Consider the following 19002-nt stretch of genomic DNA (forward strand, 5'->3'; position numbering starts at 1 on the left):
TCTATAAATCTTCATTTGTGTCAAGTATTTATAGATTTAAAGTGGCATATACTGTACAGTACTGTTCGTGAAGGAGGTTCTGCTCTTGATGCAACAACATAAAGAAAGACTCTAGGGGTATGGCAGGTAAGGCCAGGATGAAGGAGCGTGGTAGGTCTACCTGGTAGTTATCATTCACTGTTAATGATCCATGGAAATACACCACTTCTAAACCCTCAAAAATACTAGTTGTATATTGTTCAACCCTCCTACTCGAACTACACTCGAGTCCAAAATGCTCTGATATCCGAGTCTATTTCATTATATTTATGGTAGCTAATATACTGAATATGGCATATACAGTACAGGGCGTCCTCACTTAACGTCGGGTTACGTTCCTGAAACCTCGACGTTATACGAAAAACGTTAAGCGGATCAATTTTCCCCATAAGAAATCGATAAAATATGGGAGTTACGTTCCCCAGCCTCCCTTTGACCCGTGAAATACATTACATATACAGAAAATCAATGGCATTTCTATAGAAAATAGTTTATAGAACTACAGTACTAAGTTTGTATTGGTACTCGCTGTTACGAGCGAGAGTTCAATAGTTGGTTGCAGATTCGCAACGTGAACGTCTTTTGTTTGTGACATAATTTTCGCCCACCTCTGCTCACTCAGTTTTACCTCCCAAGAGCCAGGTGATGGCAGTATTGGGCTGGCAATCGTAAGTTAAGTATCTCCTTTCCTATTGCACAGTATATTTCTAGTGGTATAATGTGTGAACCTTGCTCGACTTTTAGAACACCAATTATTATATGTGAGATTGTTGTTAGTCATATTTTAGAATTCCACAGAAAATAACTTACTTATTTATGGCGAGTCACTGAGACTCTGCGGCTGCCTCCTCCTCTGACTGGGGTTTCTCCGCCGCTGTTTGCTCCTCCTCCGTGGTTGGAAGGAATGTCTCGGCAACAACCTTATCTGAACTGGCAGATTCACCAGTCATCTCTATGTTGTGGAAGTTATACCCAGTCATCTCTATGTTGTGGAAGTTATACCAACGCTTAAATCGTTGAAACCATCCTCAGCCGGCCGTGAAGGTCTCTTCCATCGATCCTTCACCCTCTTCTGCCTGTAAGTAGTCAAACAAGGATCTGGTCTTATGCTGGATAACCATAAGGCTCACAGGCGCAGTGCGTTGATTTTGGTCCTCCATCCACATTGCCAGCATCTTTTCCACCTTCTCTATCACAGTGCTTCTAGTACGAGTCATCTTAGTTGCACTCAGAAAACAACCACTTCCAGCACTAACCTTAATCTTGTCAGCGTTGGTCCGGATAGTACGCACCGTTGTGGGGGTTAGACCAAGCACAGTGGCTATGTCCACGGCACGTTCCCCTTTTTCAAATCGGGCTAATACATCCAATTTTGTAACCAGGGTAATGGTCTTACGTTGCCTCTTCACTTCACTAGCATCAGTAGCACTTGATGGGTGCTTGGAAGCCATTTTGAATGGTTATAGTACAGTTTTAGAGCAAAAGCACTTCAACACACAAATGATGTGAAGTCATAACAGAGACTGGCTCGGCGTCGCTTGGGGACGCTGTGACGTTCCGCGAGTGAGGGCAGTGCGCCGAGCCGAGAGCGCGTAGAGTGGCCAGACAAGAGCGGGTGATGCGCCGTAGAAAGTAGTCCGTGCTGACGCAAAACGACGTAGTATCGGATCACCGGGACGTTGAACTAATTTTTGGTCTCTAAAGTTTAGCGACATAGTACCGAAACAACATTAAGCGGGACGACCTTAAGCGAGGACTTACCATTTCATAATTTTTACTCGGGTAAGTATGTACAGTATGTGTAATGAATAAAGGTAAGACACAGGCTGTTTAGCACCTCAAAGTCAGGCATCATGGCGATGCTAAACAGACAGTAGTGATTGCTTACCTTTCTGGGTCTTTAGTGTACAATACTGTACATCTTATTATATATTTTATACCCAAAATGATTAAATTATATTTCATAAAACTACCTGCAAAATATACAGTATGTATCCATATGCTGTAAATGAAATATATATGAATTTTGTGCATAGACTTGGGCCCCATCCCTGCTGGGTGAAGTATCCATTATGCAGGTTCTGTATACAGGATATAGGTACTGTATTCCAAAATCTGAAAATATCCCAAATCCGAGACCCTAAAGGCCCCAAGCATTTTGGATAAAGGATACCCAACCTGTATACAATACATAAGCCTCATAACATAATGTATCAGTGTTGCTATAAAATATAAGGTACTGGTACTAGGAAATACATACAGGAAACATAAAACAAAACATAAGAAAAACTGGTGGTGGACCACAGGTGCTGCCAGACCAGGGAGGAGAGGTCTGACCAGTACCAACATCCTGACTAGATTCTCAACAGAACTTTCCATCAGTCCTGGAGACATTTTGCTATAAAATACACAATAAAATATTCAAATGTTTACTTACAAGTTTCAAAGGCATCAAGAAAAGTTGTAAATTTCTTTCCCTCACAAACATTGACTACTTCTCTTAACTCTGGGGCGAGAGGTTTGTGTGGCTTCTGCAAGTGAAAATAAATGGAATGAGCACAATGAATAAAACTTAACTGTAGCGAAATATTTTTTTATTTTTAATTAAATCAGGACAAATAATACAATTCTATTCTAAGTTTATTTGTCGTTTTATAAAATTTCCAAAATTTAAACTTATCCTAATACAGCGGTCCCTCAGTTAACGAATTACCTTCCATAAGAATCTTCAATTCGGTTAACAAACAAAAATTTGATTAACGAAACCCTTACGAACATCACGTTTTGTTGTGAGCATCAGCTGATGGGCTAGTCTGCCAATTCAGTAATTCAGTAATCTGTTCTATGTTTACATTTGTTTCCAGTGGAGTAAATATCAAGAAAATTGTGCTCTTTAATATTTGTGCATTTTTCATATTAAAATTATTGGTCATTCTAATATTTAGCCATCCAAGCTCTGTCTACATAAAGTTTTCAACTATTTTTGGCTCGATATATGTAACTTTATTCATTTATTGAAACTCATTTACATGCACACACTGTCCTAAGGACAAAACTGAACTGTACATGTAATCAAAATAATGTACAAAATGATTACTAAAATTTTAGTTCAGTGCAAACTATGGCATGTTTACATTCAAATTAATCACTATCTTATAAGAATTCCAGCAATGTAAAATATATTCACCCAGGACATTTCACTGGCATTTTATAAGAGAGAAGCTTAGTCTCTTAAGAACTGATAAATAAACACACGTGAGACCTTGGGCTCCAACTGTCAAACATATCACCTCACCTCCCTCTGCCCAGCCAGGGTTTTAGGCTTACAGTTTTTATCTTATATAATATCTCAGACTAAAGTTAGATTATAATTTGCATTGCTGGAATCCTTCCAAGACAGCGAATAATTTGAATATAAACGTCATATATTTTGCATAAGACAAAAATTAATCACCTGTATCACATTACAGTAGTGACTTAAGAGTTCTAGTGTATATGTACGATATATATAGTGATTTAAGGGCGATTTAGGGGAATTTTAGGAGTGTTTCTGACTTTTTACATTTTTGGCTTTACTTTGTATATACTTTTCTGTGAGCTGGAACCAATTACCCAATATCCCATTGAAACAATGGTTTCAGTTAACGAACGACTCTGTGGAACGAATTGTGTTCGTTAACCGAGGGACCACTGTACTAACATAACTAAGCTTCACATAAGGTACAGTACTGAGAACAAAATTTGATAGTGATGGTTTTATTTATTAATAAAACATTTATATTAATAATGGGATTAATGCAAAGGAAGTCTTCAAATTTCTTGTTCTCAATTATATTCAAAATTCCTGACAGACTAATGCAATAATTTGGCCTTTTTTCTATTTTTTTTTGTGAACTACATTAGGTGCTGTACAGTATTGTGTAAGCAACCTGAGTCTCAACCTTTTATCTGTAAGAGGAACACTCAAGTAAAAAAGATGGGCAACACACAAACATACTTATGCCGTACAATACTGTATACACATTATGTTTCTAAACACACACACACACGTTAATAAACAATTTAAGTTACATTTTGCTCTCAATAAAAAATTAAGTAGTATACATACAAAGACTCTGCTTGATGGTGTGTTCACGTACACTAAGAATGTCACAAACTAAATCAACTAATGTCCCCTGTTGTCCTGGGAGGGGTACAGTACAGTAATGGTGCCACCAAACTTCACAACCACATAAATTATCACAACTGCCACAAGTGAAACAACTGCACGAACCCACGTTGTTGTTGTTGTTGTTGTTGTTGTCACGGCTGTGAAACAATCACAAACGAAGGTCGAGAAGTGAGAAATTCATTGGGCAGTTGGGCCCTCCAACTCGTGTTGCCTTTATGTACAATATGTTACAATAATAGACACAGTGAACAATGATTTTAGATCTTTACAGTGATAAATCTTGAGTAACTTGCTTAATTACAGGAGACCATTTGTGACTTTTTCACACATGGAATGTAAAAAAGTAGTGTTGGACAATCTGATAAATAAAAACCTATTGTTTTCCCCAATAAAAAGCCATAATTTGGGACAAAACATTATTGTACTTTAATGTCTTTTTTGGTCTAGTGCAAACAATGGCATGTTTATGCTCAAATTAATCATATCTTGCAAGGATTCCAGCAATGCAAGTTATATTCTGCTAAGTCAAGCCTGTGACAATTTTAAGAGAAAAACTTTAATTCCCTGTCTTGTATAATCCTGAGTCCCTGACCTGCACCACCCCTCCCCCTCCACTGACAACTAATCTCTCTTGCTGGCTGTGAACACCCCACCTCCCTCCTCCCAGCCAGCAGGGGAGGCGAGATGGCGGTGATCAGGATTTTACAGGATGAATTTGTTTTAGGCTTAATGTTTTCTCTTATGAAATGTCACAAACTTAACAGAATATAACTTGCATTGCTGGAATCCTTGCAAGATGTGATTAATTTGAGTATAAACATCCTATAGTTTGCACAAGAGATAAAAATTTTAGTCCGTTATCTTAGTACATTCAAGTACAAGTTGTACACTAAAGTAGAGTACATAATATGTTGCTAAAAAATTTGGCATTTTCACTGGGAAAAATCATAGGAAGATAAGTTGAAAAGTTCACACAGGTTACAGCATTAATCCAAGTTTAAAGTTAAACCATACAACCGCACAGTTGAGACTTCCTGACAACTGCAGAGCTTTGAAATCTGACAACCACGACATCACTACAGTACAGTACAGTACAGTACAGTACATGCTCTTCATTTTTGAGTCCAGGAGTTGGTGAATAAGATAACTTGAACAAACAGGAATTAATTCTAACCAAACTTGTTTGTGGATACTGTACAGTATATCACAAGATCTCTGACAAGTTTCATAATTCATTACTGTCACGAATTATGGACCTACTGACTTTGTTGTACAGTAATTCCTTGTTTAATGCAGTAGATGCACACCTGAAAAAGACCGTTTTAAGTAAAAATTTATCTAGCGAATGTAATATTATCCTCATAAGATATGAAGTAAAAGCTGGAGGTTCAAGCCTGAACCTTTTATAGTCTACGCTCATAATAAACAACAGAAAATGAGTCTGACTGGCCTCTCTCACTCACTTCTTAAATGCATATCAGTATAAATGGCATTAAAATATAATTATGTAAATACAGGTACTGCAGTATTGTTGCATGCATCCATCTTCTGACATTGTAAGATAAAATATTGTAAATATAAAAAAGAATTTCATTCTTTATTCTTCAGTAACGCTGGTCAGGATTGCATGGGAACATCAGCCTCATTGATCACTTTCCTGTTAAGAGGATTATACCTCCACTTAAAATACTGCAACCATCCATGGCTCGTTTAATTTCACTTGTTTTGGTTCACTGTTCTTCAGATGTCTATGTACACTTCTGTCTCTTAGCCACAGGTTTACTTTTGCCACTAACAAACTCAATTCTCACTTACTTTGGTGTACGTATATATAGAGTTGCACTAGAGTTGATCACAAGAATAACTTACTAGAGGGTACGACCATGATATAGTGACAAAAATGGTGAGCTGTTTGAGGAGTGTCCCTAACTACAGAAACTGCTTAATAATGAAAGATGGTGAGTGAATGTGCATTGAAAGGGGAATTACTGTACAGTAGGGTCGGGATACATCGCGACTTTATATAAAAAAAAAAATTATATTGCGGCTGCCAAAATTATTGAAATTTTCTTGTATATAGCAATAATTTTTTTTTATTTCGCGAGGGAAATCGTGCAGGAAATATTTTGAATGTACCGCCATGGCAAACAAATGCGTTATTTGCTCACCAGAGGCGCCACCGTGGCTGCTCACTCACGCATTCACACTCGCCCGCTCAGTCTTTCTGAGAGACGAGTAAGCAGCCGACTCTGCTGCATATTACGACCTCTAAGGTGAGTGTAAATGGGTTGTTAGTGACGTGAAAAGTAAAGTGAAGATAATGGAAAGATTTAATACTGTAACTAATATTTTTGGTTTGTTGGTTTATGTAGGTGTGGGATTGTCAAGTGAGGGTGGCAGTGTGGCATCAGCTGCCGAGTCTGGTGTTCCTTGATACTGATATTGACATTGAAATATCCTGTTCTTCCAGAGTCTAGTGTTCAGTGGTGCTTTACTTAGTAAGAAAATGAACTCGTTAAGTCAAGTTTAGTCACTTTTTTGGGCTTCCAGAACCTAACCCTATCTTCCCCATGGACTACATGTACAGTCTCTCCTCGACTTGCGACAACCCGGACAAACGACGGCCGTGGTCGTATAAAATATTTTTCACATTACGTATTTTTGAGTCCCGACATTAGTGATCGCGCTGTGTAATGACAAAAATTTTTTTTGCAATTCCCTTTAAAATGGCTGGCAAGCACAAAAGTGAGAGTTCTCGTGGTGCTGAGAAGAAAAAGAGACACCCATTTTAGAATTTCTATGTATTATTTTCGCCTTTTCGACTTACGACCTGGTCGTCGGGACGGAACCCCGTCGTAAGTCGAGGAGAGACTGTAATTATGTATCGCAATTTAGTATACTGTATAGCGAACATCGTTGGACCCAATCTCGCGATATATCCCGACCCTAGTGCACATTGTTTACATGTTCTTGCATGCGAGCCACTTTTTTTTTTTTATGGATTAGCCCACCTGTGTACAGGTCACTGATACACATTGGGGCCTGGGAGGCAAAAATAGAATATAAATCTGCCGAGTTTGTATTAATATTACTTTGAATACCTTGATTAAGAAACATCAATAAGTCTATGATACCAATGAATACAACCATTGTCTCTTGTATTGGTTCAGGAGATAAAAATACTCAGATATATAATCAAGTGTAAGTAGTGATTAAAATATCCATTAACTTATCTAAAATGTCACTTCAAATAATAATTCATTTTATCTACAGTAGTTGTATCTAACAACAACTACTGTGGGAACAATACAGTAAAAACCCCACAAGTACAATAATCCCAATACTGTACAGTAAAATCTCCGGTAGCCGGAATTGACATTTGCTCGGAAAATCATTCCCAAAGCCGGAATTTTCCAAAAATTTCAAGTTTTAGGAAAAAAATTTCCGCGGTTGAAAATAGAGAATTTTCTGAAAAGGTCTTGAATAAAAATATAAGTTAAAGTACTTTTTGGTGGGGATCCTCCTTACACACAAAAACACACACACACACACACACACACACACTCACATACCCCTAACAAGAGATTTAAGACAGCAGACATAAGGAGTGACAAATTGTTTGTGTGACCGAGTTAAATATCAGTTGTTGAGGAGTGCTTGGCAACACACACCTGTGCTTGGCAACACTCATTTCCACTCCATCTCTCTAATCACCCACAACTTCCTCACTCCATATTTTAAAAGGTTATGTGAAGTATTGTTGAAGGGATACAACTTTGCTCATTTATACTTATTACTTATCACAATCTCTAAAAATACTTTAGGTTTCCTGTTTATTCAAGACCTCTTCAGGTCATGAGACCCACTAATCCCCCACCCAAGAAAGGGTGACCTGACATTCCATCAGAAGGTCAGTAATATGAGACATAACGGAAAGCTCTCATTCCCGGAAGTGTTCTGCACCAATTGTTCCAGCTAATGGAGATATCACTTGTATATAACACTGGCTGCTCTCCCTCTCGATGTGGCGTCACGTCATACACACAGCCAGCCACACGTTCTGCGAGTCAACCGATGAGAATTTATGCTGTGGCGTTCCCCTATTCTTATTAATCTCATTAAATATCAAGTTCCTCATACACGGATTCCCCTAAGAAGCCGTTTTCGAGGAACCTAACCCCGGCGTAGGACGATGGCTCACTGTACAGTACTGTAGTGTATTTATCATCATTTAATAAGTATTTATCATCATTTAATAAGTAATAATGTAGTGTGCATTATTATGCATCTGCATATACCCTGGTTTATGCATTAATCAGTTGTGTAGGGGAAAACGTTGCCAAATATTCGAGAATATAAAATCGAATCAATAAATAAACCCGAGGAATGCGTCAATGCCCGACCAAATTGCAAAATAAGGACAGATGGTGCTAAAATCATCTATGTTGAACTTCAATGAAAATATTACAAAAAAAGATAGGAGTATTTACAACATAAGACCTAATCAAGACATTGACTGTTAAGTTGGAGAGCAGGCAAGTCTTCATAAATAAAACAGATACTGTACATCAGTCAGGGTTTCTACTGATAAGTTTGAGGTTTGGCATTGTGGGGAGATAAAAATATATCAAGTCAAGTGAAGATTATATTATTATATGGGAGGTAAAATATAATCATTATGCTGATATTCATAAAAAAATAAAGACAATTTTTGAGAACATCAACATCATTCACGAAAAACTCAGCAACCTAAAGCTCACATACTGTACTGTACACATATACACAGATTCCTTTCATTTCTACGTCTATTACCAATTTAAGGTATAAAATACGTACTATATATAATATCAGAAATTACGAGAAGAAAACAAATGATAATACAATTCCTATCATCATGATGTATGCATTCAGTGTTTGCAAGAAACGTATAGTACAGGTATCTTGAATCCCTCACATGACAACTACAGTACAGTATAGTTACCTTCACTTCAGTAACTTCTATCAAGAGTACAAGACGTGTATCCCTTTTTAGTGGAATTTAGTTAATGTTTGGTAGTTTTACCACGGTCTCTTCCATGATGATGACTTAACAGGGGCCCTGCTCAAGTGTTGGGTCATATCAAGGACCTTCTGCTTCAGCCAATGTGTAGTACATTCATTACTTTAAGATATGAATCATGTCATCCTTTCATATTTGTATTTTTTTTCACCTAATAGTTCATCAATTTTCCTATTGAAGTTGTTACCATTGAGTGGTATACATTGTGGCACTCTAGTAATATATTTATTAATGGTACACTACTATGTATTCAAACATTACAGCACTCATCTTACTACCAGCAATCTTGAGTTAGTTTTTGATGTCCTCTTCATTGTCTTAATAATTACTTCCCATTATCTGTTGAGTTATGGTGAGAAATATGGTTTGGCAGACTGTTTCATCTATGATAAATATTATAGTTTATACCTAATAAATTTACCCAATGGCCACCATACTTAATTGTGGCCTCGTCAGGGATGAGAGATGGGTGGCCCGTGTTGGGTACCTCCTGTTGGTAGTCCGTCTTGGGCTACCGAGGGGCGTTGGTGGTACTGCGGTAACACGCGTATGTCTCACAAATGTGTCCTGGGTTCAAGTCTTGGCCCGGGGCAGACGTGGGTAGTGTTATCCAGTGTGAAACTGTACTACCAAACATCGTAAGTTTCCTCCAGTCTTAACACTGGACAATAAAGTTCATAACAAAAAAAGAGACTGATAGCCCAAATAGTTATTAAGTTCTTAACTGGTGAAATCATAAATTAAATTACAAAAGTAAAGCCCATTACTGTTCTAGTTTCCACCACTTTTGCCAGTAGACTCTTCCACTGGCTTATCAATGTGTGTGTGAAGAAATTCTTCCTTGTGCTGTATTCATTATGCAAGTGAAACTACAACCAATTGTGTGTGTAGCGCTTCACTCCTGCAGACATTTGGGTTTAATGATTCCACCCTTTTCAGAATTTTGAATTCGTCTAAGAGGTCCACCCTGTCATGTCTTGTTTTAAGGCTGTCCACCCTCAAGTCCTCATCCTACATGAACAATCAAGATGATATATTTCAAAAATAATTCTGGTCTCACTGCATTACACTTTTTAGTGATGTCATGTATTCTTGTAGGTGTGGTGTCCATGCTTGTATAAAGTAGTCCAGGTGAGATGTACAAGTGTCTTGTAGAACTGTAGGAGCAATCTTTTATCTTTATATCCAGTGGTATGATTTACTGTGTCTCCCACAGTTGGGTTGGCTCTGTACTACTGTCCCCATGTACTGATCCATGACACCTTAGTCCTTTTCCTTATACAAGGTGCTAGGACACCATTATTTACCAAGTACAGTACATACAGTGTACAGGTATTTATGTTTTCCGTTATTAACCACTTCACTACAGGGATGACATTTAATATTTTATTTGTCCAATGCCAGACCATCACAGAAGGACCCCCATACACCAGGGGTTAATGAACTATCTCTGCTAACCCCTTACCACAGAAGGACCCCCATACACCAGGGGTTAATGAACTATCTCTGCTAACCCCTTACCACAGAAGGACCCCCATACACCAGGGGTTAATGAACTATCTCTGCTAACCCCACAGAGACCCCCACAGGGTGAACATCTCCTACCACGGATACACCAGGGTTAATGAACTATCTCTAACCCCTTACCCAGAAGACCCCCATACAGGGTTAATGAACTCTCTGCTACCCACCCACAGGAGACCCCCCACACCAGGTTAATGAACCTCTCTAACCCTTACCACAGGAGACCCCCATACACCAGGTTAATGAACTATCTCTGCCCCTTACCACAGAAGGACCCCATACACCAAGGGTTAATGAACTTCTCTGCTAACCCTTACAGAAGGACCCATACACCAGGGGTTAATGAACTATCTCTGCTAACCACCTACAGGAGGACCCCCACACCGTTTCCTAAACCACAGGTTGTCTCCAACCCTTACACAGAAGGACTATACACCAGGGGTTAATGAACTATCTCTACTAACCCCTTACAGAAGGACCCCCATACACCAGGGGTTAATGAACTATCTTATAACCCCTTACCACAGGAGGACCCCCATACACCAGGGGTTAATGAACTATCTCTACTAACCCCTTACAGAAGGACCCCCATACACCAGGGGTTAATGAACTATCTCTACTAACCCCTTACCACAGGAGGACCCCCATACACCAGGGGTTAATGAACTATCTCTACTAACCCTTACCACAGAAGGACCCCCCATACACCAGGGTTAATGAACTATCTCTACTAACCCCTTACAGGGACCCCCATACCAGGGGTTAATGAACTATCTCTACCCCTGAGGAGGACCCCCATACACCAGGGGTTATGAACTCTCTAACCCCTTCAGAAGGACCCATACACCAGGGGTTAATGAACTATCTCTACTAACCCCTTACCACAGGAGGACCCCCCATACACCAGGGGTTAATGAACTATCTCTACTAACCCCTTACCACAGAAGGACCCCATACCCAGGGTTGTGAACTATCTCTACTAACCCTTACCAGGGAACCCCCATACACCAGGGGTTAATGAACTATCTCCAAAGGACACACACCAGGGGTTAACGACTATCTCGACCCTCCAGAGGACCCCCAGGGGTTGAACATCTACTAACCCCTTACCACAGGAGGACCCCCATACACACGGGGTTAATGAACTATCTCACTAACCCCTTACAGAAGGACCCCCATACACCAGGGGTTAATAGACTATCTCTACTACCTTACCACAGAAGGACCCCCATACAGGGTTGTGAACTATCTCTACTAACCCCTTACCACAGAAGGACCCCATACACCAGGGTTAATGAACATCTCTACTAACACCTACAGAAGGACCCCCATACACCAGGGGTTAATGAACTATCTCTACTAACCCCTTACAGGAGACCCCCATACACCAGGGGTTAATGAACTATCTCTACTAACCCTTACCACAGAAGGACCCCCATACACCAGGGTTAATGAACTATCTCTACTAACCCCTACCACAGAGACCCCATACCAAGGGTTAATGAACATCTCTACTAACCCCTTACCACAGAGGACCCCCATACAGGGTACTATCTCTACTAACACCCAGGGGCCCCCATACACCAGGGGTTAATGAACTATCTCTACTAACCCCTTACCACAGAAGGACCCCCATACACATAACATCCTCGACCAGGGGTTAATGAACTATCTCTACTAACCCCTTACCACAGGAGGACCCCTATACACCAGGGGTTAATGAACTATCTCTACTAACCCTTACCACAGAGACCCCCATACACCAGGGGTTAATGAACTATCTCTACTAACCCCTTACCACAGAGGACCCCCCATACCAGGGGTTAATGAACTATCTCTACTAACCCACCACAGGAGGACCCCATACACCAGGGGTTTAATGAACTATCTCACCCCTTACCACAGGAGGACCCCATACACAGGGGTTAATGAACTATCTCAACTAACCCTTGCAAGAAGGACCCCCATACACCAGGGTTAATGAACTATCTCTACTAACCCCTTACAGAAGGACCCCCATACACAGGGGTTATGAACTATCTCTACTAACCCCTTACCACAGAAGGACCCCCCATACAGACCCCCATACACCAGGGGTTAACTATCTCTACTAACCCCTTACACAGGACCCCCATACACCGGGGTTATACATCTCTCAACTACCCAGGACCCCCCAGGGGTTAATGAACTATCTCTACTAACCCCTTACCACAGAAGGACCCCCCATACACCGGGGTTATGAACTATCTACCTACTAACCCCTTACCACAGAAGGACCCCCCATACCAGGGTTAATGAACTATCTCTACACCCAACCTTACCACAGGGGACCCCATACACCAGGGGTTAATGAACTATCTCTACTAACCCCTACCACAGGACACACCAGGGTGAACTATCTCCTCTTCACACAGAAGGACCCCCATACACCAGGGGTTAATGAACTATCTCTACTAACCCTTACCAAGGAGGACCCCCATACACCAGGGGTTAATGAACTATCTCTACTAACCCCTTACAGAGGACCCCCCATACACCGGGGTTAATGAACTATCTCTTAACCCTTACACAAGGCCCATACACCAGGGTTAATGAACTATCTCTACTAACCTACCACAGAAAGGACTCCCATACACCAGGGGTTAATGAACTATCTCTACTAACCCTTACCACAGAGGACCCCCATACACCAGGGTTAATGAACTATCTCTACAACCCTTACCACAGAAGGACCCCCCACACCAGGGGTTAATGAACTATCTCTACTAACCCCTTACCCAGGAGGACCCATACACCAGGGTGTAAGACTATCTCTATAACCCCTTACCACAGAGACCCCCATACACAGGGGTTAATGAACTATCTCTACTAACCCCTTACCTGGGCCCCCACCAGGTTAATAACTATCCTAACCCACACAGGAGACCCAACAGGGTTAATGAACTATCTCTACTAATACCACAGGAGACCCCATACACCAGGGGTTAATGAACTATCTCTACCTTACCACAGGAGACCCCATACCAGGGGTTAATGAACTATCTCTACTAACCCTTACCACAGAAGGACCCCCATACACCAGGGGTTAATGAACTATCTCTACTAACCCCTTACCACAGAAGGACTCCCCCATACACCGGGGTTAATGAACTATCTCTACTAACCCCTTACCACAGAAGGACCCCCATACCAGGGGTTAATGAACTATCTCTACTAACCCCCTACCACAGAAGGACCCCCATACACCAGGGGTTAATGAACTATCTCTACTAACCCCTTACCACAGAGACCCCCATACACCAGGGTTAATGAACTATCTCTACTAACCCCTTACCACAGGAGACCACACACCAGGGGTTAATGAACTATCTCCTACTAACCCTTACCACAGGAGGACCCCATACACCAGGGTTAATGAACTATCTCTACTAACCCCACCACAGAAGGACCCCCATACACCAGGGGTTAATGAACTATCTCTACTAACCCTTACCACAGAGGACCCCCACACCAGGGGTTAATGAACTATCTACTAACCCCTTACACAGGGGACCCCCCATACACCAGGGGTTGAACTATCTCTACTAACCCACCACAGAAGGACACAAGGGTTAATGAACTATCTCTACTAACCCACCACAAAGGACCCCATACACCAGGGGTTAATGAACTATCTCTACTAACCCCTTACACAGAGGACCCCCAACACCAGGGTTATGAACTATCTCTACTAACCCCTTACCACAGGAGGACCCCCATACACCAGGGGTTAATGAACTATCTCTACTAACCCCTTACCACAGGAGGACCCCCATACACCAGGGGTTAATGAACTATCTCTACTAACCCCTTACCACAGAAGGACCCCCATACACCAGGGGTTAATGAACTATCTCTACTAACCCCTTCACTGAGGAGACACCACTTTTTAGAGTTTATTTGGCTAGTGTCACACAATTATATTCAGCACACAAAGGGTCAAGTTCCACATGAAGTCCTGCACTTTGCTAGAATAAAAAATACATTTGCTTGTACTGCACTGCAAGGATTTGAAAAGTTATTGCAAATTATTTTACATAGCTGCAATGTGCTCATGACTTCCAACTTTTCCCCAAAATATATAGTTTCTCAAACTTGATGATCTTCCTCAATATATTGTCATATATATACAGGGTATAATTAATGTCGATTATAAAGCACAATGGGTTTTATATTTACTTCTGCTTCTTTCTTCCAAGTTTGTGTTACTGGACACAGAACTGTCCAGGTTTATGGAGATTTACTTTTAAAATCTTCTTTCATACTGTATACTGCACTGTATTTAATTTTTGTTAACATCACATAGCATGTTAGTAATAGAAACTGATATTTCATGACATTTTCAAATATATTCAGTGCACCACGTTGAAACTTGGGACTACTTAACTCACACACTGCCGACTGTAATTAGGTGACATATGTAGCACAGGAAACACTTTGCTCAATGCCCCTGAGTGGGGAAAGTAATAATGTTTTGGTAGGGCCAAGGGACCTAAAATGCAGCCTCTTTAAATATTTCTGGACAACACCACACCTGAGGAAAGCCCAAACAATGACTGCAACTCTGTGATTAAATATTTCAATATCTGCATCATATCTATTCAGAATACAATGTGCCACTGGGACCAAACTTACATGCATTGACTTAAAATTCTGTCGAGACATATAACATCAATAAGACTTAAGTCATGAAAGGAATGTAAGGAAGAGCTTAGTATGCCCTTAGCAAGTTGTTTAACATGTCATTAAAAACAGGTGTAGTACCAGAATCCTGGAGGATAGCGAATGTAATACCGATTTTCAAGAAGGGGGATAGATCACTATCCTCTAACTACCGCCCAATCAGTTTAACATCAATAGTAGGCAAATTACTGGAAGCAATCATTTCAAACTCTATTCGAAATCACCTGGAGAAGCACCGATTGATCAATGATTCCCAGCATGGCTTCACAAGCGGACGTTCTTGCCTAACTAATCTATTAACATTCTTTTCATCAGTTTTCGAATCGGTGGACGAGGGGCACAATTATGATGTGGTATATCTCGACTTAAAGCAGCTGCTCAACTGAGGTCCCCCACGAACTAATTAGAAGGTAAAGGCTCATGGCATCAAGGTGACATCCTTAAATGGATTAGGGCGTGATTTTTAGGGACGAAACAGCAGTGAGCATTAACGGCACTATAAGTCCCATTGGAGCAACGTCACAAGTGGAGTTCCCCAAGGCTCAGTACTTGGACCATTATTATTTATTATATACATAAACGACATAGATATCGGCATCGACAGCAACATAAGTAAATTTGCTGATGACACTAAAATAGGACGTGTTATCAAATCTGACGAGGACTCGGCAAAACTACAGGAAGATCTAAACAAATTTCTCGAATGGTCTGAAAAATGGCAGATGAAATTCAACGTCGACAAATGTAAAGTACTCAGTATAGGAGATGTAAACAGGGAAACCAGATACCAGATGACAACGATGCCATGAGAAATCCGACTCGCGAGAGAGATTTAGGAGTAATGATAAGTAGGAACCTTAAGCCAAGTAAACTGTGTTTTTGCTCGTAACAAGGCTAATAAAGTACTTGGGTTCATACAAAGGAGTGTTAGTTACAAGACTAGCGAGGTCATCCTAAAACTGTATCTTGCTCTTGTGAGACCACACCTGGATTACGCAGTTCAGTTCTGGTCACCATATTACAGAATGGATATAGAATCCTTGGAAAGAATTCAGAGGAGAATGACAAGACTAATCCCGGGCTTTAGGAACCTTGAGTATAGAGACAGGTTAAAGCATCTTGAGAGACGTAGAGCATGGGCGACCTGATAGAGGTGTATAAGTGGAAGGCAGGGCTAAACAAAGGGGACATTACAAAGGTACTCAAACTATCCAACCAGGAGCGAACTCGTAACAATGGTTTTAAATTAGACAAATTTAGATTTAGGCGTGAAATAGGTAAACACTGGTTTGGAAACAGTAGTGGATGAATGGAACAAGTTACCAAATATCATCATTAACTCGAATACGCTGAATTGCTTCTAACATAGGTTGGATGCTCATATGAGCAATAGGGGTTGGGTGTAAACGGGACTGCCCAGTATGGGCCAATAGGCCCGCTGCAGTTTCCTCCATTCTTATGTTCTTATATTGACAATAAATGAACCAAGAAAACTTGACATGGTAACTCCTAATGTACAGTTTACACCATTGTTTATAGGAACAGACTAACATCGTGACCCATGGCAGTTAATTACATTCATATGCCCTCACCTTGTCTTCTTCAGCATCATGTGAAGTAAATACAACTTAAGATGACTAAAACACCAAGACGTTACAGCCGAAGAATCGCACGTCACCACCAGGATCCTCTCATTAAGGTTTGGTTGGCATTTCTGGACATTTTTTGCTAGTTTTGTGACTTAAATTGAACACTTACATACAGAAGATAAAATAGTGATTTATTTTTATTTTTTAGAAGTTTTGGAAAAACTCACCACCTGTTAAAAATTAAAACTAAAAGTTTCTTGTGTATATTTTGATGATAAAGTATGGAAGTTTTTAATTGGAATACTTGTAAAGGTTCAGGATTTATAAATGTTCCAAATCTTATGTCACTGATTTATACTGTGCAGTATTGTATTATTTAGATCTGCGAACAGCCTAATTATGCCAAAGCAACAATACAGTGAACCCCCAATGATCCAGACTAAAAGGGAGACCACCTGTCTCAAAAAGTCAATTGTCCAAATGTACTAAATGAATAAAACAAAAAATAATATAAATAACACCAAAAATAGAGTACATAACATCTTCACCACTGGGGTTAGTTATACAAACCTTTTTCTGTGAAAGCCATAATTTTAAGCAGTATATTACTGTACTCATTTGTACTCAAATGTACTACACTAGAGGACAAAAGATTTTATCTCTTGTGCAAACTGTGATGTTTATATTAAAATTAATTGTGGTCTTGCAAGGATTCCAGCAATGCAAGTTACATCCCTGCTAAGTCTAGTGACATTATATAAGTTAAGCCTAAAACTACCCTCACCCTGGCTGGGAGGACAGGTGTTAGGCAGGGAGATTACCAAGTGTGTAGTTATCAGTCAAATAGAAGGAGTTTAAGTTTTAGCTTATAAAATGCTGGAATTCTTGCAAGACAGCAATTAATTTTAATATAAACATCACATTGTTTGCACTAGACATAAAACTTTTAGTAATTAACTCAGTACATTTGAGTACAGGTTTGCTCTTAGGACAATTATTTCTTTTACTTTTATCATAAAATGTATTTAGGATGGCAAGTACAGTCATTTCTGCTACAACGCGTGTTTTGTCAACGCAAATTGGTCGTAACGCAATTAATGAATAGAGGAAAGCTGTATGTAAAACGCGAACTTTTGCATATGAATGTTGGCTATAACACGATTTCATCCTCGACGTTTTAAGTGTAGTGTGGCGCGGGGTTATGCAATGTTTACAGTTCACGTTCGACATCACATGTTCAAATGATTTGTGTCTTTTGTTTGTGAAGTGTTTTTTGAGAGACACTATAAATTTCTTTCTTTGGGGGTCAAATTTATGTTACCCATAAATACTGTATGAAAAATAAGTAAAAAGAATGTTTCGCAGTGCGAACTAATAAAGGTTTACACCAACGCTCTCTGTTTACATCACGTGTTCAGTTGAATCGCGCGGACTCTGTCGATTACTCTGTGAAGTGTCCGTGATTTTTGCTATTTTCTCCAATTTTGTTGTGTTAGCCACAAATATGGAAAGACAAGGGAGGAAGAATCTTTCCAAGAAGAGTTCTGGTGATCGAATAGCTAGTGGTGAACGTAAAAGAAAGGCTATAACACTTAAGAGAAGCTCGATGTGTTAGGCTAACTACTATATTCGTTTCAATTTCGAGTAATCTGCACCTAACCCCATTTTCTCCATAAGCCCTGTTATTTTTATTGCGTGAATTTCTATAGCGCGAGGTTTCACAAGAACGCAACTATCGTGTTGTAGCAGCAATGACTGTACAAGTAAATGAGTAAAAATAAATTAAGAAAGTTACAAATATATCTGCCCAAAAATACGAGTTGAAAAACATCTGTAACACCTCACAGCTTGGCCCAGTAGCCTGGTGGTTACAGTGATGAGCTAACCTGGCTACAATG

At 40.0% G+C, this 19002-nt stretch overlaps 1 protein-coding gene across 13 annotated transcripts in view; it reads right to left on the bottom strand.

Annotated features, from left to right (window-relative positions):
* Window positions 1-19002, bottom strand: part of LOC121857175 (1-phosphatidylinositol 4,5-bisphosphate phosphodiesterase eta-2-like) — a 163423-nt gene that overhangs the window by 12803 nt on the left and 131618 nt on the right. For all 13 annotated transcript variants that reach the window (XM_042353105.1, XM_042353099.1, XM_042353102.1 and 10 more), the window contains one exon: window positions 2477-2570. In XM_042353105.1, the coding sequence (XP_042209039.1) occupies window positions 2477-2570 (94 nt within the window). The remainder of the gene's footprint in view (window positions 1-2476; window positions 2571-19002) is intronic.

The sequence above is a fragment of the Homarus americanus genome, unplaced genomic scaffold (assembly GCF_018991925.1).
Source record: "Homarus americanus isolate GMGI-L3 unplaced genomic scaffold, GMGI_Hamer_2.0 scaffold20465, whole genome shotgun sequence".
In the NCBI taxonomy this organism is placed as follows: Eukaryota; Metazoa; Arthropoda; class Malacostraca; order Decapoda; family Nephropidae; genus Homarus; species Homarus americanus.